This window comes from Dromiciops gliroides, chromosome 6, assembly GCF_019393635.1.
Source record: "Dromiciops gliroides isolate mDroGli1 chromosome 6, mDroGli1.pri, whole genome shotgun sequence".
NCBI lineage: Eukaryota > Metazoa > Chordata > Mammalia > Microbiotheria > Microbiotheriidae > Dromiciops > Dromiciops gliroides.
This window is the reverse complement of record NC_057866.1, coordinates 151,553,692-151,578,333: the sequence shown is the minus strand read 5'-3', so window position 1 is coordinate 151,578,333 and position 24,642 is coordinate 151,553,692. Positions and strand designations below refer to the sequence as shown.

Here is a 24,642-nt window from a genome sequence, read left to right as displayed (position 1 = left end):
ATAGGAAACAGATACTGAGAGAAATCAAATAACTAGACCATGGGCACTCAAGTTACTATGATCTAAAAAAAAAATCAATAACGAGATCACCATTTTCAACTGTAACAAGTGTCCTAAATATGCTAAGAATCCAGGTACTCTGTCTTCGAAGTTTAATTTATTTGACTTGGTATAAAAATATTCTCTTTTTTTCCTCCCTAAGATGAGAGGAACAAGCCCACAACCAGATGCTTATATTAAAGCAGAGTGGCCCTATTCATTGGTCCTCTTAGTCATTCTGTTTGCAGGTGGGTGGGGTAATAATGATGGCCATGCTTTTAGCAATGTTGCAAAATGATGCTGTTAGTTCACTGTTTCTCACAACATGCTGGTGTCTCACTGGTGTAAGGGGCCATTTGAAATCTAATTAGAGGCTGATGCTCTGTAGTGCTCTCATTATTTGTGTGTTCCATTTTGTTCTACTCAGTTGGGATCTTTTTTTTCTCTTTTTTTCCCCACCCACAGTACCCTTTGACGATGATAATGCTTTTCTTCGGTGACCTTGATAGTCTTTTGAATTTCCTCAGTTTTGCCAGGTGGCTTTTTATTGGGTTGGCAGTTGCAGGGCTGATTTATCTCCGATACAAACGGCCAGATATGCATCGTCCTTTCAAGGTAACCTCAGTCATTCTAATGGTTTTACATAAATCTTTCTCCCCAAGGCATAGCTCTTCACTTGAGCCAGTTCAGTGATGATCCTGATGATGGGAGCCTCATCTTGAATCCAGAGCTTAACTCTTCCTGACAAATGCATGCCCAGTGGGTTTCCTTTAACTGAGAATGAAACAAACAAAACCAAACCAATCAATACAAGGCTATTTTCCCTGGTTTGATTTCTCATGACCACACCTGTTGACTTGAAGGGTTTAGGATTTAGACAACTTCCTTCCCGATTTCTTCTGTGACAAGTTGTAAAAGAAAGTTCTTATGATTGTCAAGAGGTATAAAGACTCTCAAGGAGTCAGAGATTGATGAAAAGCTACTCATTATTGCACTATTCTATGGGATTTGTGATCTCTTTTATCTGGTTATTGCATGGGTGTGCTGGTAAATGTTTAATGACTGGCTCCCCAGGAAAAAAAGTGAATATACCTGATATGCTTTTAAGTTTAATCTACACGATTAACATTTTATTCATCACTTTAAGTCTTGGCAACCAACAAAATAATAAATCCTCTGATTCGTAGCATATACTGAATCCCGAGGTCTAAATGCTCACAGCCAAAATGAGTAATCAGCTCTCAAGAGGCACTGGCTCAGCACACCCGTTATTCCCTCCAATTGATGCAGACTGCAGATCATGTCTGCCTTCTCATTCAGTGCCACGCTTGTCTTCCATAGATGCAATGGCATTGAGGGAATTTCACCTTTGTATCTTGAGTATCCAATACAGGACCTTCCGTGGACTAGAGGCAGCTGGGTGGTGTTGTAGAAAGGGTATTGAACTTGGAATCAAAAAGTCCTGAATTTGAATCTTGAATACACACACACACACACACACACACACACACACACACACACACACACACACAGAGTTTGATTGATCTTGGGCAATAGCCTCTAAGCCAACATGTAATATGTTAAACTCAAATAGAAGTAGATCCCTTACTGGCCTCACATTGACTTAAAAAACCACAAATTCACATTCTCTATGGTGGGTTGTATTTTTATTTATTTTGTTAAATATTTTCCACTTATATTTTAATCTGATTCACCATACTTGGGAGTTTTATGGGATGCATAGGCCTGTGGATCTAAGAGTTTGATGCCTCTTCTTAAAGCAACTTTCTATGGCTATAAATTGCAGAGGAGATGCTGACCAATATTGGTAGAGGGAGTTTTTCATTAGGAGTTCTCTATACTAAAGAAATCATAAGTCTAGTCCTTATTGTTATCATTATTGTTATCATTATTTTTCATTATTATTGTTATCTTGATAATCTGCCCAAAGCACCTCTTATATGTGATAAAGGCCTTCCTCCTTACACCTGGAAATAGTTTACAAATGAAATGTTTTGCACATTTTAATATCATTGATATAGCTACTTGATATTATCTTATAGTTTCTTTTTCTGAATGATATACTCCCCAAAAAGGACTATTATTAAATTCATAGTTGGGGGTAGACTTCAAGGAGGATAGAGAATTTTTAAAGAATGTCTATTTCGTTCATCACACCTTTCCTTTGGAAAGCTAAATATTATGGACACAACCTCTCTGAATCCTTTATAGAATTGATTGGATCTTATCCTCTATTCCATTTTAAAAGCATACTGATGGTGTCATCAGAAAGCTTTTTAATTATATGCATTGCCTAGTGCTGGGCACCATCTCCACCAGTGGTCAAAGGGGAGTTTGCCTCTTCTATACTTTGTCAGTCCTTGTGGCATATCTCAGAAAAGAAATCGATGCACACTTAATCATTTTTAAGTGTAACAAGTGTCCTATTACCACTTGTAGCATATTAAAATGGATCATGTTGGTGACTCTCAAAGATTCAGTGTTTGAAGTACAAAAATATAAAATTTGCTTCTAACAGCCATAACCACAGCAGGACAACTGGGTCTTTACTCCAGGGTGTCAACATTTTAGCCCTTCAGCAGGGTACAAACAACTGAATCTAACATCTAGTCAGTGAGATTAATTTAGTTAAAAGAAGCAAACTTCCAGAAGCTGTCCTCTTCCTCCTTTCAGTTATTAAAACCTATATAAATTCTTATTCCCAGTAGCTCCTTACTGTATCTCCCAGTCTTTATATCTAACTTCCACCCCAGTGGATGTTTTTTCCCCATAAAATGTTTTCTGGATACTTTACATATGACTTACCTGATGTTTTGTTTCATTTTGTTCCATTTTGTTTTGGTTTTGGTAAAGTTTGTCCTGAGTGCCAAAATTTCCATTTACATCTCTAACAATTATATTTAACCAATATAAGACAGGGCATCTGCAGAGGAATAGCATTCCCAACTTTATATTTTATATGATGTGAAGATTTCTGCCACTACCTGTTTCAAACAAGTGTTTCAATACATACTCTGTGATCCCATTATTGAGCAGTCACTATGGAAGTACCTTCCATAAGTTGTGATCAACTCCATTACTATAAGAAAATCATTCAACTTTCATTTGTTTGTGAAGTTACATTCTGGAGCGGTTCGTCATCCAAAGACAGCTCAAAGTGATCTTTGTCTTCTGTTTCAGGTGCCACTGTTTATCCCAGCTCTATTTTCCTTCACGTGCTTTTTCATGGTGGCCTTGTCCCTTTATTCTGATCCAGTCAGTACTGGGATAGGCTTTGGGATCACGCTGACTGGTGTCCCGGGATACTACTTCTTCATTGTCTGGGACAAGAAGCCAAAGTGGTTCCAGAGAATATCAGGTAATGCTCTTGACATCATGCCAGTGCTTAAGAAAGGTGGATATAGACATGCCTATGGTTAAAGTCACACCGGTAGGGATTTATGTATTCCTTATAAAACAGTAACACAAGTTAAAATGGCAATTAAATGGCATTAAAAAGGTAAAGCCATCACCCCTGCCCTCAGAGAGCTTAAGCTCTAATGAAGGAGACAGCATGTGAACCACCACATGCATTTAATCTATAAGTAGGGGGGCAGCTAGGTAGTACAGTGGATAAAGTGCTAGACTCATCTTCCTAAGTTCAAATCTGGCCTCAGATATTCACTAGCTGTGTGACCTTGGACAAGTCACTTATCCCAGTTTGAATTAGTTTCCTCATTTTTGAAATGAGTTGGAGAAGGAAATGGCAAACCACTCTAGTATCTTAGCTAAGAAAACCCCAAATAAGGTCATGAAATGTCAGGCATGACTGTAACAACTGAACAATAGCAAATAAATCTAAGAGAGAGTGTTGTACAGTGGCAAGAAAACTGGCTCTGTAGTCAAAGGACCTGGATTCAAATCTCATCTGTGATGTTTATTGCTTCAAGGATGTTGTGCAAGTCAATGAGCTTCCCAGTACTTCAGTTTCCTTATCTGGAAAAATGGACTCAGTGGCTTCTGAAGTCCCTTCCAACTCTAAATTTCTGATTCTGTTAACTTGGCTTAAGTCTTATCTCTGCTCCATAGTAGCAGTGTGACTGTGGGCAAGTCCCTTAACTTCCTTAACTTCTGCATCTGTAAAATCAGGATCTTTGCCTGCCTTAAATTTCTTTTATAAGATCCTATGAGGGGCAGCTAGGTGGCGCAGTGGATAGAGTACTGGCCCTGGATTCAGGAGGACCTGAGTTCAAATCCAGCCTCAGACACTTAACACTTACTAGCTGTGTGACCGTGGGCAAGTCACTTAACCCCAATTGCCTCACCAAAAAAAAAAAAAAAAGATCCTATGATCCACACAGATAATTACCATCTAGTTGCCATTTGACTAGTTTAGCCAGTATCCTGGCACTGAATCTGGTTACTTCTTGTTGATTTTTCACATTATGGCCAATCATTCAAAAAATAATAATAATTACACCCCATTTTTCTGTTAAGCCTATCATGAGTCAGAATCTGTGTTAACAGAAATGGCTGCCTTACGGAGATTGTATTTAAACTGGGCTAAGAGGGGAAGGGTTTTAAATCAAGCAGTGAAAAGGATGGGTTTCAGTTTGTGCTTTGCATGGGGAGCTGTTTAAAGCATTGATATCAAACTCATATAGAGCAGGGGCCACTAAACCCTATCCATATGAGTGAGGATCCTTATGGGGAGCATACTGACTTAGTTTAAAAATGTATTGTTATCTGTACTTTATTGTATTTTTATTTATTTTGTTAAATATTTCCCCATTACATTTAATCTGATTCCAGCAGCATTTAGGATTGTTGCAGAGTGCCTACTGCTTGTTTGGTAGCTCTGATATAAGGAAGGGGCAGAGGCTAGAAGCATGGAATCTATTCAGGGGATCCGTAGAAAGTAGTCTAGTATATTTGGTAGAGAACATAACAAAGTGAGCTAATCCTTAGGGCCTATGGAACAAAAGGAAAAGACTTCCTTGGAACCTGCCAGAAAAGGGAGTTTACAATGGTAGGAGATGTTGTTTTTCTTCATAGTCCCTCAAATTTCCACTTCTTATCCTTTGGAGTTCCAATCTTTACCTCCTTCATAGAGATTCTTCAAACCAAAAACCACAACAGTGCAGGAAGAGGGGGACAGAAGATTGTATTTCAGGCATCTCAAACCAGAAGTCTGTGCATTTGCCCAAAGAACAATCATTACATATGGTGGTTCAGTTTCCCTGTACTTCATTTCATGTACTGCATAATAGGTTAATGGGGTTTTTGTGGGCTAGGCTGGGAGTTTGGAAACCATAAGTCAATTCTGAGTTATAAACAACCTATTTACATTAAGAACAAAACAAAACAAACCCAAACCTTTTGCAGAACAACCAGTTTCTAAATCGGGGGCTTCTCCCATTGGAAGTGAATAATTTTTGGAAGGAAAAGAAACATTTGATTTCAAGTCACTGAGCCCTTTTCAGGCTAGGCCCATCCCGCTGTTGGAAGAGCCTTGTCAGGACACTTACTTCAAGCAGAGAATAGCTCTTTAAGATTTTAAAGCTATTAAACTGTAACGATTGGAATAACGCCACCTGCTGGATACTTACTGTAGAAGAGTTCTGCCCATGAAGGGAAGGTCTTTGAGGGCAAGACCAGGAGTCAGGAAGTGACGCGGGCTAGTGGGAGGAGGAAGGAAGAGACTGGCGCTCAGGCTCGCTCTTTTTTTCCTGGGGACGCTGGAGGAGAAGGGAGCTAAAAATGTGCTCTCCCTTTAATAGATAGAAATCTAGGCCTTTCTCTCTCTCTTTACCAAATTCTTATTCTCCTTAATAAATGCTTAAAAGTCTAACTCTTGCTAAAGCTTATAATTTATTGGCGACCACTCATTAGATATTTTAGACAGTTTAGCTAGAATTTTACCCCTTAACAAAACCCTGTTAAAGAATTTTTAGATAAAAAATATTATTAGCTATGTAATGACCTACTTGTACTTTCTCATCCCTTAAGTAACTTAATTACAGTGGTTCAGGATGGGGAATAAAGGCAGCTTAATCAAAATGCTGCATTTCAGAGAAGACTAGGTTGGGTTTTGTACATGGTGGCTATTCTATAAATATTGACTGAAATTGCGCCCCCCTCCAAAACAAAAACCAAAAATCATCCCCCCCCTCAAAAAAACCCCCCAAAACTTGAATTATTTGGGAGGAAGGGAATGAAGAACCCATGATCTTCTTTATTTACCATAGACTATAAAGTTATGGCTTCTGACCTTAATTATTTAATTTAAATTTTTTTTTTTTTTTGCGGGGCAGTTGGGGTTAAGTGACTTGCCCAGGGTCACACAGCTAGTAAGTGTTAAGTGTCTGAGGCCAGATTTGAACTCAGGTCCTCTTGAATCCAGGGCCGCTGCTCTATCCACTGCGCCACCTAGCTGCCCCTGTGCTTAATTCTTTAACCATAATTGGCAACAATTGTGATTATAACTCCTTGAGAGCAGGGACTCAGTCTTCTCAATGTTCTGCATTGAACCCAGTACCTAGCACAGGAGGTATTGTTTGTTGTATCATCACAGCCATGTGTAGAAGACGGGCATACCCTGGGACAGGTAGGTGTGTTGTACTGTCTTGTATCAATGCCAGATTGTGGCATGGTGGGAAAAGGGCTAAATTTGGAGTTGGAGGATCTGGTAAAGATGATAAATGGGCTAAAATGTGGATCCTAAATGGTATCATAGAAACTTCTTCAGAATCTAGCTGTTTCGAGCAGATTTGATTCCTTCAATTTTGCATTAATGTTTAGAGTTTCAATTCTGTTCACAGCAACAGTATCTACTGTGTACTAGGTAGTTATTGTTCTGGGCCCTGAGGGTATCAAGACAAAAGTGAGATAGCCTTTGGCCTCAAAGAGCTTAAATTCTACTGGGAGATTCTATCATGTACACCAATAAGTAAATCTAAACTATGTATAAAATGAATATAAGGTAATATGGAAGGTTGGGGAAGACCACTAACCGCTGTTAGGGGAATGTGGTTATGTGTCAGTACTGGAGACCCTGTACCACCATCTCCTCAAGCTAAACTTTGTACGCCTTTATCCTATCCCCATTTTTGCTATTTAAGTCTGAACTTATGACTCGTTTTCTTCCTGAATAATATTTTGATAGAATCTGTTTCCAAAAATTGTGAAGAATTAGATTTTTAAAAAAATCTCTAACAGGTTAGTTAATAAGTATTCTTGGTACAGTCAAAATATTTCCCTTGAAATTTTATTTTATTACATGTTTTAGGCTGTTCATAAAGTTATCTCTTCTTGAAAAGGTCTAGTTGAACAATCAACATTAGGATGGTGTGGCAGGATATCACCTACCTTTAGTGTACTCTCACTCAGCTTAGCTCTTGCTAAGCAGCCTGGAGCACTATGAAAAACTAAGACATTTCTAGCACCCAAACCAGTGCCATACAGTAAGTGCTGAATAAAGGCTTGTTGAGCACAAAATAAGGTATAAAGTCATAGCTAAAAACATGAAGATAGTAAGTAATGCTCATTCTTGAAGGAAGGGTCTAGTTTTCATTTTAAGGATATGGTAGGTACTAAATAAATTCTTTATTGCTGTTTTTAATTTAGAAAGAAATCTATTAATGCCCTTGGAGTTGTCCTACAGCAGGGTTTTTCTGTGTGTGTTTTGGGCCCCTTTGGCAGTCTGGTGAAACCTATGAAATCCTTCCAGAATAATGTTTTAGTACATAAAATACATAAGACTATACAGGAAACCACTTATATTAAAATATAGTTCTCAAACTATACATGCACATTGTATATAGACATGCATAAGCATGTTAATTCATGCACATATGCATATATGCATGTGTATAAGTGTGTGTACAGACATAGAAGAATCCCTTGATTGTTATATATGATAATATGTAATAGTATATATAAGATCAAGAGATTCATATATGTATATAAATTCATGTAAAAAATAAGGGTATATGTGTATATGTGTGTGTGTGTGTGTGTGTGTGTGTATCTTTATCTCCAAAGAATGCTTTTATTCCTGGTGTTTCTGTCTCTCTTCTCTCTGTCCTTTCTCTTTCTTCCTGTTTCTCTTTTTTTTCTTTTCTCTCTCTTCTGTCTCTGTTCTCTCTCTGTATATATGCATGCATGCATCTGTGTGTATATGAAGAATGCCTGGTCTTAAAGGAAGTATGGGGGGAAAACAGCTGGCATTGATAGGCTGGTTTAACGTTTACAGAGTTATTTATGTATTTTATCTCTTGATGAGAAAATGAAAAGAGAAACTCAATGCCCTGCTAAGCATTGGGAGGCGTTCCCCATTCTGGTCTTTAGTCTGTAAGCCATGCAGACTTTCCTGCTCCCACTCCTGTTTTATTCTGCTTCTGCAGCTGCCTTTGCATTTCACACCTCTTCCTTTCTAATTCCAGCTTTTGCAGTTCTCTCAGTTGATTTTCATTTCCTCTCTTCTTGCTGGCTCCTCCCTTCCAAAGCTCTTTGTAACATTGTTTTCCTCCTGACTGATCTCTGAATGTGTGCATGACCTCCACATTTAGCTCTTATCCTTCCTGACTTTTACTAGCAATACTGTAGTGGGTGATTTGGAAAAGGAAATGGTGCTGGATTCTCCTGAGTATCTCCGGATTCTTTGACTTTAAACCAGGATCTTATCAGTCATTATCTTTATAGCTTCCTTTTGAGAGTACCAAAAAGTAATGACTTCCCCTGATTTTGTGTCATTTTCTACCCACCCTCTCATGAAATGCCTTTGCAGTAAAATAAAGGAAATTGATGATATTTATTGCTGGTCTAATAAAAAAGTGTGTGTGTGTGTGTGTGTGTGTGTGTATACACACACATAATATATACATATATACACAATACACATGTACACATAGTGCACACATTCATATATATAAATAAACAGACACACGTGCATGTGTATCTGTAAATATATACATGTATACATGCACATATATTCTGAGCCTCATGGATAAAACTTGTTGCAAAGCTCTTTTGGAGAGGAAACCCATGTGAGCTCAGGTACCTGGAGGGTTTTTGACCATTACCTGTTGTGCTAGCACACAGCCCTTTCCTGCTGCAGGCTCTCATTTCTAGGCCGGATGTGGGCATCTCTAAAACCAACAGATTGTTTGATCCTCTGTTCGGCCACTTTAAAGGGACACAGAATTTCCAGTTAGGTTGTACCCAGTATACCTTATGTACCTCTGCCTGAGGGGAGATTTCACTGACCACCATTAGGAAGTAGCAGAGAGCTGCAATTGACTTGGAGAGTGAGAATCTTCAGAGCCTGGAAAGCACAGACTCCTGCAGAACGGAGATTTGATTAATCTTTCCGGCCACAGGATGCCAGTGTTGAACCACTTTTTGCTTGATAACGTTCCTCTGGTGGAAAGAAAATGTGCTCTTTAAGGGAGCTGTGGGCTCCATGCAAAGGTTTTTTTTTTTTCCTTGCCAGCTGTGACAGAGTAGCTAATTCCTCTGTTCTTTCTTTTCTTTTTTAAAAACATGAGCTTCTTGTGCAAGGGGGGGAAAAAGGGGGTGGGGAGAGGGGGGGAGAGGAGATACTTCTGTGACATATTCAAATCCAACTGTTGTAGCAGGGAAAGTGACAAAGTACAGGCTGGGCCGGGAGCTGTAATCTTTTTATATTGGTGGTCTCTATCTCCCAGCAAGAGATTGAATGCTTAGGCTAAACATCTGGGGGATGCAGGGACCCGGCTTCCTGTACAACAGATTCGCCTTGAAATAAAACCCTTAATTATCTATGTCAGCCTAGAGCAGTGCTGGCAGAATTATTAAAATCTCTGTTCTGATGGACGATGTTGTGCTTCTGTAAGGTCCCCAGAGCACCTGTCCTCAGGAAGGGGTCGGTATAGATCCGTTTCTTAGCCTCACCTGAAATCCGGAGGGTGCGTCTGACAGACTTTCAGTGGAGTCCACAGTGTGACATTTTTCTTACTAACCCTGGCTTGTAAATTAATTAAGCTTGTTTAGCCATTCTCAACATCTGGCTAGACTACCTTAGTGGTCAAAACTGCACATGCTGTGGGGATCAAGTGAGAGCACGGGTTTGAGGGCCTTTTGAAAACGCTTAAAGCGCTTTTCATATATAAAGTATTATTACAATCCCATTTTCCTAGAATGGGAGGGGGAGATCTTGACCTTGCACCTGGCAGTTAATATTTCACCCATGTATTAGCTGTCTGCTGCTGTTCCCACACTCTTACCATATGTGGCTGGGCAAATCAGAACCAGCTAGGCCTGTTACTGCTTCAGCGTCTTCCAAGGTAAACTGAATACAGAAGGTATCGCTAAAAATACCCAAATAGCTGTTTTATGCTGCAGCTTACAGATAACAAAATCTCCACCACGTGCTCCCTCATCTGCTCCACTTTATCTATTAATAGCCAGAACAGTATCATGGAGCTGTAATCTATGGCCCTCAGAATGCTCCACGGGCATGACTGCAAGCAGGGGGGATTGATGGTCATCTTCATGGTTTAAAATGGAGCCTTTGCAAGGACCAAGCATCTGTGGAGGCCGGCTTGTACAGGCTGAAAACTCTTTACCCTAATGAGAAATTTTTTTAAAAAATTAAAAATTAAAAAAGAATTTAATTGATACTTCTCTATGCCCCAGTTATTTCCTAATGACCTCCTCCCTTATAACAAAGAAATATAGTTAAGCAGAATTTAACTAAGACATTATTCATATTTGACAGCCTATGCTGCATTTCTGATCTAAAGTCTATCTTTCAGCTTAGATGAGAGGTATATATATTTTCCCCTTGATCTTCTAGAGTCAAGTCTAATGATGATCTAATAGCAGTTGTCCCTCTTCTTCAGTGTACCTCAGAACTTTAGGCCTGATTAAGAGACCAGTACAAGCTGACCTGCACTGTGATTTTTTTTTAGTTAAATAGCTTTATTTTGCAGATGAGGAAAATAAGGCCCAGAGAGATGGAAGGATTTGTCCAAGGTCACAGCTTGATAAGTGTTGGAGACAGGATTCAAACTTAGATCTTCGTGACCCCAGGTCCAGCACTCTAGCCATCTCCCCACCTTCTGGATCAGAAACTAAAGTGGCTGAGAATAGCGAGGGACACTAGAAAAGGAGTTGACTCAAACTTGCTGTTTAAGTCTTTAGAATTCGAGTGACTTCAGGAATAAGGTAGATAGACCAGGCAGTGTTTGCTGGAATTGTTGGAATGAGAAATATCATTTCTGGGTAAAAGGGCTTCTTTTGTCAGGCATAAAGAAAAGCAGAAAGTGGGAGTGGGGAGTTGGGGAGGCAGGCATGGACAGGAAAGGATGGCTTTGAGAGAAAGAGACTTTGACAGGCATATCATAATTCCAAAATGGAGTGAGGGGTTGGCAAAGGCAAATAGGCATTCTCCTGTGTTTCCAGATGATCTGGTACCTAGTCTGGGGTTGCTTTTCTCTAGAGAACCACTGTGGAAGGTAGAGGATGGCTCCTCAGCCCCAGTTGCCATTTGGTCAGTCATTGCAGCCCAACCTGTCTCTTGATCTTCATCTGTCTCTGCCTGTTCCCATCAGTCATCTCTCTGCCACTAGCCTTTGCCTACAAAGGCCCCAGAAGCTGCCTCAGTTTTGCTGTGTTCCTGGGAAAATTCTGTTTAGTCGATTGGTCTTATTCCCAACTTTGTTCTTGAAAAATGGGATTTTACTCTACCTAGTTGCCTCCTCTGATATTACAAGCCAGAAAAGGCTTGTTCTGACCTTTATGAGGGACCTCCAAATTACAGTTACTCTACTGGGAAGATGCATAGAAGGTGGGAGAAGTGAGGAGAAGAAGAATTTGGGGCCTATAACTATTTTGAAGGGAAAGAAATACGTATTTGTTCAGCATTTGGAGAGAGGTAATTGATATACAATTAGAAAGTGGGTTGGTGGCATTGTCAGTGACCAAAGGAGGAACCTTAGGAAGAGATACTTACTTAATCCATCCCTTCTCTCCCAGACCCTCACTTCTCACTTGTTTTGTGTGTGGTTTTTTTTTTGGTGAAGCAATTGGGGTTAAGTGACTTGCCCAGGGTCACACAGCTAGTAAATGTCAAGTGTCTGAGACTAGGTTTGAACTCAGGCCCTCCTGACTCCAGGGCTGGTGCTCTATCCACTGTGCCCCTCACTTCTCACTTGGACTTATAATAGTCTCATAATTGATCTTTTTCTATTCTCTCCTCTCTAATCCCTCCCACATACAGTTGACAAATTGACATTCCAAAAAACAGCTATGACCATGCCACTTCCCTATTCAAAAAGATTCAGTGGCTCCCTATTACCTCTAAGACAAAATGCAAATTTTTCATCCTAGCAATTAAAGTACTCTATAATCTATTTCCCGACTTCTTGTTGAGTCATTTTTAGTCATGTCTGACTCTTCATGACCCCATTTTGGTTTTTTTGTTTGTTTTTTTTTGGGGGGGCAAACATACTAGAGTGATTTTGCCATTTCCTTCTCCAGTTCATTTTACAGATGAAGAAACTGCCCAGTGTCATATAGCTAGTAAGTGTTCGAAGCCAGATTTGAACTCAGAGAGATGAGTCTTCCTGACTCCAGGCCTGGCACTCTATCCACTGTATCCCCCATGTGCCCAACAAAAGTAGCCTCCCAAATATCTTTGTGTACATATCTTCCAGCCAAGCTGTCCTGATAACCATTCCCCATAGAGAGCACGCAGTCCCTAACTTCCATGTTTTTATTCTTCTTCTTCACTTCTTCCTCTAACTTCTTTCTGGCTTAAGTTCAGACACCACCTGTTTTATGAGGCTTTCATGATTTCCCCACTGCCATTACTCTAGATGTACTTTGATTGGTGTGTCTGTGCACATGATGTGGCCTTCCAATCTAATCCAACCAACATACATTGAGCACCTGCTCTGTGTCAGAGAAATGAGAGCTGACAGCATCATTCCACTTAGACTTTCCTTCACTCTACCATCACTTACCTAACACCCACGTTTACTGTACTAGTTTCTCCTACTGAGAAGCCTCCTCCATCTCCAGCTCAAAATGGTGGTTTTCTACACCATGGATCTCAGTCTTCCTGCCTTTCTATGTTTGGGGATTGGAGGGAAGGCCACTAATTCATTCTGTCTCATTCCAAACCACATCATTGCTCTTTTTGTCTCAACACCCTATTGTTGCATTCAGACCCACAGTGTAGAATCAAAGCAGATGTGTTGGAGATTAGTTTCCAAATACTCTGCGGTTGCCCTAAACAGAATAAAGACACCTGCAGATTTCACATCCCTGCAAGCAGGCCCTATCAGTTGAAAGGGGACTTTAAAGGGAAAGGCAATACTTTATTCTTGTTTTCAGTAAGTCCATGATTTGTACCCAGGTGTGAATCAATGGTGTAAACAAAAAACCACACCAGAAGGACCAGAGGGAAGAACAGGACTGACTGCACATGACTGTCATGTCTAATCACACAAGACACAGTGAAAGATGTGGAGGGATTTGTTCTTAGTCCTCGATTTTGGAGGTGGTGGAAGTGGTCATAGTATGTGCTACAATTTCCTGTTCACTGCTTGGGAGACTAATGGCATTATAAGTGACTCCTGCACACACAACAACTCCTAGGCAGCTGTCTTAGCCAGCTGACCTGTTCACCACAGTGCAGAGTCACAGAATCAAAGCCTGTCTCTGATGCTTAGGTGAAACAAGCTGTCTTCACCTGTCCAGGCCAGTTCTTAATCTGTAAAATGAGAGGACTGCATTAGATGACCTAGAATTTTCATAACATTTTTTGTGAGTCATGGCCCCCCTCAGTCTGGTGAAGCCTATGGATTTTTCTTAGAATGATGTTTTTAAAACATAAAATGTATATGGTTGTGAAGGAAACCATTTACCTAGAAATATAGTTATCGGGGGCAGCTAGGTGGTACAGTAGATAAAGCACTGGCCCTGTCTTCAGGAGGACCTGAGTTCAAATACAGCCTCAGACGCTTGACAATTACTAGTTGTGTGACCCTGGGCAAGTCACTTAACCCTCATTGACCTGAGGGGAAAAAAAGAAAAGAAAAAGAAATACAGTCATCAAAAATCTTTTTCCCATCCAAGTTCATAAATTTCCTAAAATTAAGTTGAGAAACCATGCTCCTCTAGGGTCTTTTTTAGACGGAAATCTGTAAGCCTTCCTCTTCTCTCCCTTTTTCCCATGTGCTGCTGCCATCTAGATTTGTTTCCTCTGCCCCACCCTTTACACACATAGACACAGCCTTTCCTCTACTTCTCATTCCACCCAGAATGGATCTAAGTTGTCTAGGCTATTTAGAAATCATTGAATTGAGAATTGAGGGAGAGAAAGAGGTTAATTGCTTTGTACAAAAGATGCTGCTTCTTGCCTAAGCCTGATCCTACCCTGATCCACACTGCGGCTCTTTAGCCTAGAACCCCACTGCTTGACACATTTCTTATGGAGCTGATTCTCCTTTTCTTCCAAGATAGAGTTTCATCTTCTTTGAGTCCTTTGAATATGCAAGGATCCTAAATTCATCTACTATTCCCATTGTTTATATCCTCCTGGTCCATTACAAGTGACCAAAACTGTGAGCTACTTCAACTTATTTATGCCTCTGCCCTTTAGACAACAGGGCATTGAGTAGTAGTGGCCTTGGTGGGGGGGTTGGGGGGAGGGTGTGGATAGTTTGACACAAGCCTTTATAGTAGAAATGGCATGAACCAAGGATCCTGAGGTCATTTAATTTAAAAAGGAATTTTCAGTCCCTTTTATATTCCAGGGGAATCAGAATAGGTCCTTTGTGGAAGGGGGCCCTTAAGATGATCCTTTAAGGGAGCTAGGGATTCCAGAAGGTGGAGGAGCAGAAAGAGGGAGATCATTCCAGGCATCAGGCACAGTCTAGATAAAGGCATGGAGGTGGGAGATGAAATAATGTCATGAATAACAAATAGGCCAATTTGGCTGCAACTTAGAGAACATGAGAGGAGTAAGTAATCAATCCTAAATCCTTTCAATAGAATCATGTCAAACTATGCCCTAATATAGTCTTCTTGGTAAGGAGACTAGTTTTGTCCTCCTGGGACTATTCCTGATAGGTATAGGTTCTCTTTTTATCTAAGGTAGAATTCCTCAAGATATGGTCTCTGGAAATCCTGAAGACTTTTTTAGGAGGTATGTGAGGTCAAAACTATTTTCACATTATTATTAAGATATTATATGACTAAGTATTCCCCCATCTTCCAACTACATATCTTGTGAGGCCATATTTTCTTCTTTTTTCTTGAACCCCGATATTGGGTTTGGCTTAAAAGGAGACTCACATGTGAGATTAAAATAACAAGGCAAAGTAAACCTTGAATAAATTTGTATATTTGAACAGAGGGTATTGATCTGCTGATAGCAGGAAACTATAGGAGAGAGGAGTTGAGGTATGATAGGATGAAAGAGACAAGTAAAATGTTTTGAATCTGATAATTAGGATTTTTCTGTTTTTTAAGTAAATAGAAAATCACCTACTTAGGAAAATGAGAATGAATCACTTCACCTTTTTTTTTGGTTTCAGTTTCTTCATCTGTAAAATGAAATTAGACTACACGCTCTCTTAAGTTCTGTTCCATGTCTAGGCCCTTGCCCCTGAAAAAAAGCAATCCATAGGTGGCATAGGTTAGAAAAAAATAGTGGAAAAAAAATTTGGTTATACCATTAAGTATTACTAATGGAGCTGGTATTCTTGGCAAAGAAATCCCAAGCCAGGGGAAAGAGTTATATCAGCCTTACTGAGAGATTAATTAAGACTGGAATATAAGGACAAAAACTCTTGATACTCTGGAGCCAGCAGGGAGATACTAAGAAGAAAGAGTGGTCCAAGAAGTTGAAGATGAGCTAGCAAGAGCTTGGAATCAGTGTTAGAAAGATTACTGGGGAAATATAAAGTGATTTTACCCTATTAAAAGTGACAGGCTAAATGGTTCATTTAAACTCGCAGTGAACTTTATAGCATTGAGTTTCCTATATCTTATATTGTAAGATATTTTCATGTCTGATTCATAAATGAGAGTTTGCCAACAAACAGGAGCCCAGAAAGACTAGGGAGAGAAATGGCAAATGTGATGTTAATTTGAACCTCATATAAGATCCTCTTGAAATAAATTCTTATATAAATCAATAAATAAAAGTATTAAGTTCCTACTACGTGTCAGGCATTGTGCTAAGTGCTGGAGATACAATTTTTTTTTAAAGTCCTTACCCTGGGGGGCAGATAGGTGGCACAGTGGATAAAGCACCGGACCTGGATTCAGGAGGACCTGAGTTCAAATCCGGTCTTGGACACTTGACACTTACTAGCTTTGTGACCCTGGGCAAGTCACTTAACCCTCATTGCCCCGCCAAAAAAAAAAAATTAAATTAAAAATGTCCTTACCCTCAAGGAGCTTACAATCTAATTCGGGAAGACAAAAAAGGAAGCTGAAATTTAGTAGCAAGATGGGGAAAAGAGAAGAAAAAAGTACTGTCAGTAGGGCATGGTGGAGAACTCAGTCAGGGAGAGTCTCAAGGTAGTACAGCCCTGAAAGGGAGGTGTGGAGTTCATGGCCCTACTTTCTAATCATTGAGGCAGAGAGTAGTGATGCAGGAAGAGGACCAGGGTGATGAATTTATCCCAATAATGAGCTTCCCAGGGCGGGTTAGAGAAGTCAGTCAGAGAAGTCCCAAGGTAGCTCAGCCACATATGAGTGATGAGGAATGAAATGAAGTGAAATGAGAAATGGATCCACTTATGTGTTTTCTCCATTCTGGCCTAGTCAAAGGGCACTGTCAATGTACTGGTTTGTCTTATCGAGCCTTGCTTCTCAATTTATCTCTAATTTTACTTTTCCTTTTCCTTTTCCCCCCAAAATTATTATTTATAGATAGAATAACCAGAACCCTGCAAATATTGCTGGAAGTGGTACCCACAGATGACCATGATAAGTCATGATCAATTGATTTCCAAAGAAGGCGATTTATGTTGATGTCCTCCTTGTACCTGTTTCCATCTGAGGCAAAAGGAAAATGAGCAACCGCTTCCTGGGATTCCAAAGGACTACAAGACTGGCTTACAGCTCAAATCTCCACAGAAACAAGTACCTCCAACAGTAATTTTCTTAAGTGTTCAAACCTACAGTCAATCATTTTAGATGTGCCTTAGGTACATGTGTAGACAGCTGGTAACCAGCTTTTCTACCACCATGCACACTGCTCTTTTTAGGGGCAGACACTTTCTGTGAGTAGGGGAAGGAGGACAGAGAATGATAAATCACTCTAATGATCTTTCTCTGTGACGTTATGTTACTGAGTCCTACGGTCTTCAAATTGAAGGCCGTGGGATGTATTCTGTATTATGTGTTTTACAAAATGGTTTTATATACTGTAGGTAGACATACTGTGAAAAGTGTTCTCTGCTGTTTGGACGTGGCAACTCAGCTCTCTTCTGAAGTGAGAATGAGTGACAGGGGGTAACACCTTAATTTTACAGCTTTAATCTGTATGCCTTCCTCCTTGTTTTGTTTGCACTGTATCAGTTTCCCCAAGTACAACCACACTAGCTTAGGTATCACTATTCCCTTTTTTAATAAACTGGTCCTAGGGCATTTGGGATGGGATGGAAGGGATGTGGCTCATTTTCTCGAGTGCTTTGAAAGAGAATAACTTTGGGGCTATTGTTTATCAGGACTGCTCAGCAAATGTGCTGAACTGAAAACCTCTGAGGATTTATTGTCAAGATTTTTAAGCACAGAGGCATGTAGGGAATTGGACCCTTTGGGAAAAGTCCTTTTATTCCTTGAGAGGTGGGTGAAGTGGAAAGGATCCAGGTCTTCACCCATTCCAAATGAGTCCATTTGATTTTGAATCCTCACAGAAAATAACTGAGTTCCCAGAGCTGGGTTTTTTCACCTCCTGATATCACCTGGAATAAAGTCCCTGTTGAATATATCAACCTCCCCCCCCTTTTTTTTGCATCTTCTTGGAACCAACATCATCATTAAAGATGATTCACCAAAGTGGGGAAATTGCTCAGACTACATCCTTGCACTCATATCTGTATGCACTGTTTCTAACTTAAGAGGAGATTTTTGTATTTCAATAATTTTATAAAGTGATAAAATTTCAGATTTTTTTAGTGTCCCTGTCTTTTATACATAATAATATTGAAAAAGAAAACTAACAACAGATGAGTAAAATAGTGTGCTATACTGAGTGAACATTTAACTCAGATTTAAGTGATCTTAATTTTAGACCTGTCTCCCGCAAATGTGCTAGGTGACTTTGGTCATATAACTATCACACTAAGCCTCAGTTGCTTCATATCTAAAATTCGGATATATAGCTCTGAATTTTTGTAACTTGTGAATTAGAGGATGGAGGGGAGGGAAAGGGTAGAAGGAATTCACTTTGGAGTAGTACCAGGGAGAAGAGGTACACCTTATGATGGTATCTTGGTACCATCCAAACGTTTAAATGTTGGTTGATGTGGGGCAAAGCCCAGGTTTCCCTGTGTTAGTTAAGGTTCTGGTAAAATAGAAGGGCTGAATTGTGAACATCTCCAAATTTATATTCTGTGTGTTCAGATTGAGTAAAGATGTCTATTTTCATGAAAGACTGAGGGGAAGGGCTGTGGAATACCCCTGTTACTAAAGACTTACATTCTGTTTAAGAATTTCCAGCACTATTCCTCAACATTGTCAGTAATTTCAACATTGAGATCAATTTCACTCACGAAGAGAAAATGTGTGTGACGTGTAGTTGAAAAGAGAATGACAGAAAAATGTATTTGAGCATGTGTGCATGTGAATGTGTGTGTAATTACGTTGCATACATGTACCCCAGGAGAGGAAGAAGGAATGAAAGAAGGAAATTTTCTTTAAAAAAAAAAAAAAAGAATGCTTTAAAAAATGGAATCAAAGCAGTGATGAAGTTAACAAACTCTTTCGTGTTACACATCTAATTAAAGTTCTAGTGGTGGCCAGATTCTTAGACTCTATATGGTCTCCATGATATTGAAAATAATAGCTACAATTTATCTAGTGCCTACAATGTTTTAGGTACTTTACAAACCTCACCTCATTCAATCCTCACAATAACCCTGTGAGATAGGTGCTATTATTATCTTCATTTTACAATTGAGGAGACTGAGGCAGACAGAGGTTTAAGTGACTTGCCCAGGGTTACACAGCTAGTTGAGTATCTGAGGTCAGATTTGAACTCAGGTCTCTCTAAATCAAGGTCCAGAGTTCTATCTAGTGCTTGCTCTGGCAGACCCCATTTTACAGATGTGGAAACTGAGTTCCAGAGTGAGGAAGTGCTCAAGGTCACGTAAACATAAAATGACAAGTTTGGACTAAGGCAACTTTTGAGGTGCCCTCTGATTACCTGTTTCCATAGGTAATGAACTACTTAGTGTAACGTGCTTAGTTTCTGCTTGGTCAATGCTCCTTCTTCATCTCTTCCCCATGTTAGTTTTCTTCTACTATATTGACCAAAATCAGATTAATCTTAATATTTCACATAGAAATTAATGTCTCATTACCGGCTGACTTTGGTAACAAGGATAAAACCACTATCAAATATACTTCCTTTTTTTTTTCTTTATTGTGGGGCAGTGAGGGTTAAGTGACTTGCCCAGGGTCACGCAGCTAGTAGTGTCAAGTGTCTGATGCCGGATTTGAACTCAGGTCCTCCTGAATCAAGGGCCAGTGCTTTATCCACTGCACCACCTAGCTGCCCCTTCCTTTAAAAAAAAAAAATGAACATGCTGGAATGCTATTATTGCAAAATTTTATTGGCAAAACCAACATTAAATATACTTCATTTTTAAGAAAATGAATATGCAAGAATGCAATTGTAATTTTATCTAGGCTAAATATTTTAGTTCAGTTGACAATTTTTAAAAGTTATGGCAGCTATTCAAAGTTTTGTTTCTTTGGGGAAACATTTTGCAACTGAGGTTTGGGTTTGTTTTTAAATTGATCAGTTTTTGTTGCTGATATTTTTGACATCTTGTCTTCCTAATTCAGAAATATATGTTTTTATTTGGAGATCATTTTATATTGAATAAAATTTTGATTCATCTATTTTATTTTTCAAATAGCAAATTATTTAATTGTGACAAAATTACAACTAAAGAAATGAAAATGGAAAAGTGAAATGGTTCTCCAACTCTCCTGATTCCCATCCAATGAAGGTTTACAATGTTTTGAAAACTAATCCTCCCCCCCCCCCACTAGAGGAAGGACCATGCCTTAGAAAACTTGTGGGTCTAGGTGACAACAGGTTACATTGTGTCTGGAACCCTCTTTTAGCTCTGCCTCCTGACAAATAGTTGTGCTTTCTGACTGATCTATTTCATAAAGAAATTTGTTATTGCATGCACTGTAATGTTACAAGCACAGCTATATAAATGTATGTGTATATAATAGCAATTTACAGTAGGCAAATGGTAACTATGGTTAGCACATTAATAAAAAACACCAAAAAAAATGTAAATTTTTTTTCTTGAGTAGAGAATTTAAAACATCTTTTTTATCTCAGTAACTTTAGTTAACAAACATTCTTTAAATGCCTACTTTGTTAAGGTATTTTGTAAATGTCATGAAATTTTTTAGTTTTAAAATAAAATATGCTAAAGTGTACTAAAATGCTTTTTAGATTTATGGGAAATTATTAATAAAGCATTGCTTTGGCCTCAGTCACTTGACACTTACTAGCTGTGTGACCTGGGCAAGTCACTTAACCCTCATTGCCCCACAAAAAAATAAAAATAAAAATAAAATTAATGCATTGCTTGCTATTTCAAAGAATCATTTTTTTTCATGAGATCTTTGTTTTACTCAAATGAGGCCACAAATGATAGCTGACTTGGGACAGAGCCATAACTACCAATTTTTGCATTCAGGACTGAAAATACAAAATGTTCTTGAGCAAGTATGACAAAATACATGACCATGAGGAGGCTCTGTTATACTAGTGGCCAGCAAGGAGAGGGGAAAGCTCTCTAAGAGTAGCTATCTATTTCAATAATTCTTACTAAGTAGATGCTAAGCTCAGCTATTTCTAGCTATTTGAAAAAAAAAAATCAACAAACTTCAAGTTCAGCCTATCCTTTAAATTTCAGCACCCTGGGTCAAGTTCCAATAGCTCCATCTTAGTTAGACTGAGATTTCACCATTTGGAAGCAGAATCTGCTCTTCCCTTACTGCAGATAGTGAGACTCCATTATTAAACTTAAATATTTAGTATTATTTTTTTTGAGTGGGTAATGATGGTAAAAGTGAATTAGGCAGATCTGTTAGCAAAATATAGTAGCTTTTTTTCCCTTCCTACCTGTAAATGGGATTTTGCAAGCGATTATCTTGATCTTGATTTGTCTGGTAACACCCAAAGTGATTATCCCAAGCCCTAGCTGTTCTACTAGAAAAAAGCTTAAAGTGGAGAAGATTACATAACTCAATGAAAATTCTTCACAGACTGTGGGTAGTGATCAGGAAGTACTATTTGGCCTAATTTGCAGATGAGTTATGTTAAGGAGGAGAGAACCTTTGCTATAATCCCTTGTGCTTAAGTCACTGCCAATGTAAAGAAATAAAAGTTAAGGTCAGAGTAGGAGGAAATGGAAGATAGTGAATGAGTATACATATTTCAATGTCAGTTTTTCAGGAACATGGAGGCTCTGGGGTTTTAAATACCTTCATGAGAAGAATGCATAAAGTTTAATTCTGTGCTGGGTACAGTTGGTAAAATTGTTTCTCTGATTTTTCTTTTTTTTTTTTCTATTAGGATCAAGTTCTAGGGGGGTATTTGCAACAGTTCTTAAGATTGCAAATGGTATGTTAAAGAGACAATCATGAATTAAGTAACTTTTCTTCATATAATCAGGAAGGAAATTATGCTTTAGTTATATCTTATGTGGTAGTTCTATATAAAGGGATATAAAGCATTTTTCTTAGTTTAAATAAAAAAAGTCATACTCAGAATTTGAGATGCATAACACTTGTGAAAATTATCTCTTTGGCTCAACCTATCATATATCAAGTGCAATCTATTATTACTGACATTATTTACAAATTCAAACAACCACCTAGATTCTGATGTCAGAGAGATTAACCATTGAGAGCCTAGACTAAAAATACTTTGTCAGGTAGCATAGAGTGGGCATTATTCTGCTTGCCATTTCTTGTTTACGTTCCTTTATATTTAAAGATTTTTGTTATGTTAAAGACAAAAATGACACTTCCTACCTTAACAGTATTTTTTTTAGTTAAAACATTTATTTATAATATCACAATTCTTTTTTTTATTAATAGTATTTTATTTTTCCCCAATTACTTGTAAGGATAGTTTTTAACATTCAGGTTTATAAGATTTTTGAGTTCTGAATTTTTTCCCTTTCTTTCCTCCCCTCTCCTTAAGACAGTAAGCCATCTGATATAGGTTATACAGTATAATCAATAACATCACAATTCTTAAAAGTGACTGTTAATGTAATTTAATACAGAATGTGTCAATATTTGGAAGAGCATTTCCACTGGGAATCAATTTCCTTGCAACCATACATCTGGAAATGTTAGAATATAATGTCTTTCTGTTTAATTCTTGCAATGTTGATTTTAGTTATGACAAAAATTAATGATTGGACTTTCCTTACAGCTAGTACTTACTTATGGGGCTCTCTCCCACCCAAAGTTAGCTACGTTTTTTTTTTTTTATTGGTAAGAAATGTTCCTCCACCCCAAACAGGAAGTTAATATATCATCATTAGAAATAATTTCATTTTTTCTTCCTACACTTGAAGTTCATCTATCAGTTGACCTATGTAGAAGAATGGAAAATTTTTGGCCCATGGTCATGCTTTAAGAGCATATTTAGATTGATAACAGAATAAAGGATCTAGAAATCATGCTGTACAATGATTGAGGGATGTTAGCCTAGAGAAGACTGAGATAGGAAATTAGAGGTCTTTCAATATTGGAGGGATTGTCATGTGAAGAAAAGATTGGACTTAGTCTGCTTGGCCCATGGAGAGAATTAGCAGCTATGGGTGGAAGTTACAGAGAGGCAGATTTAGGCTTGATGTAATGAAGAAAAAAATCCAAAAAACAAAAACTTTCCAATGATTAGAGCCACCCATAGATGGAATGTAATGCTGTGGGAGATAGTAAATGTCCCTCCCTCACCAAAAGTCTTCAACCAACACTGAATGGTCACTTGCAAACTTGTCAAGAAAAGTTCACCTCTTCCATGACTTTTGTGGTTCCTTTCCATTGCTAAGAATTTGTGATTCTGAATATTATCCTGGTTACATTTAAGGCAATTCCATTTTTTAAAAACTCTAAATAGCTTAGAAAAATCTGTGGTACCATCATAATTTATGCTCTGGGGTGTGATTTTTCCCCCCCCTTGAATCAATGTTTTTTGCTTGTAATTATTTTTCAACATGATGAGTTCAAGGATCAGAAGTGTAGCCAGGTTTGCATTAATGTCACTGCCTGAGTTGTCCTAGTGTGAGTCTAACTTTGACATTTCAGTTCATAGAAAACTTTTTCTTCTTTCTATAGATCTACCTTAGGGAAAACCACATGATTTGATAAGGCAGTTTCAGCTGCCAATAGCTCTCTGATACTTAGTCATTATGGTGTATTTAGATCTGAGAATGTTGTATAATTTTCAAGCAGTAACCTTTACTAGTAATAACACATCCATAACAAACATTTGAGAACTATGTGGATGACTGCACTGATTTGGAAGGCAACAACCCTTACTAAATTTCTCTAGACCTGAGGAAAATATAGATTGTAAGGTGAATTCATTTAATCATATGAAGTAACTTTCAGTTAATAGAACTGGAAAATAATGGTCTTTGCCTTTTTTGTAATCTCACTTTGTTGGAGGGTTTTCAGTATAGCAGGATGACAATAATAATAACTCACATGTAGGTAGTTTTTTAAGATTTGCAAAAATCTTTATTTGCATTATCTTTTTTTTTTTTTTTAGTGAGGCAATTGGGGTTAAGTGACTTGCCCAGGGTCACACAGCTAGTAAGTGTTAAGTGTCTGAGGCCGGATTTGAACCCAGGTACTCCTGACTCCAGGGCCGGTGCTCTATCCACTGCGCCACCTAGGTGCCCCTGCATTATCTTTTTAAAAGTTTTATTTTATTTAATATTTTTTTCAATTAAATTTAGAGATTTTTTTTTTGTTTCAAATTTTTCTTCCACCCTCCCTTCCCTCTCCCTCCTGAGGTCAGCAAGCAATCTGATATAGGTTATACATTACATTTATGTTAAATATATTTCCAGATTAGTCATGTTGTAAGAAAATAATCTGAAGAAAAGGGGGGGGGGAAAGCAAGAAAGAATAAACAACAGCAGCAACAACAAAGCAACAGCAAAAGTGAAAATTGTATGCTTCAATCTGTATTCAGATTCCACAGTTCTTTTTCTGGTTGTGGAGAACATTTTCCACCATCAGTTTTTTAGCATTGTCTTGGATCGTTATTATTGCTGAGAAGAGCTAAGTCTCTCACAGTTGATCATCACACGGTGTTGC

The 24,642-nt window shown here is 38.5% G+C and overlaps 1 protein-coding gene across 1 annotated transcript in view; it reads left to right on the top strand.

Annotated features, from left to right (window-relative positions):
* Positions 1-20,046, top strand: part of SLC7A11 (solute carrier family 7 member 11) — a 106,547-nt gene extending 86,501 nt beyond the window's left edge. The window contains exons 10-12 of the mRNA XM_043969716.1: positions 505-654; positions 3,241-3,418; positions 16,972-20,046. Coding sequence (XP_043825651.1) covers positions 505-654; positions 3,241-3,418; positions 16,972-17,039 — 396 coding nt within the window. The 3' untranslated portion in view covers positions 17,040-20,046. The remainder of the gene's footprint in view (positions 1-504; positions 655-3,240; positions 3,419-16,971) is intronic.
* Positions 20,047-24,642: the final 4,596 nt, after the last annotated feature.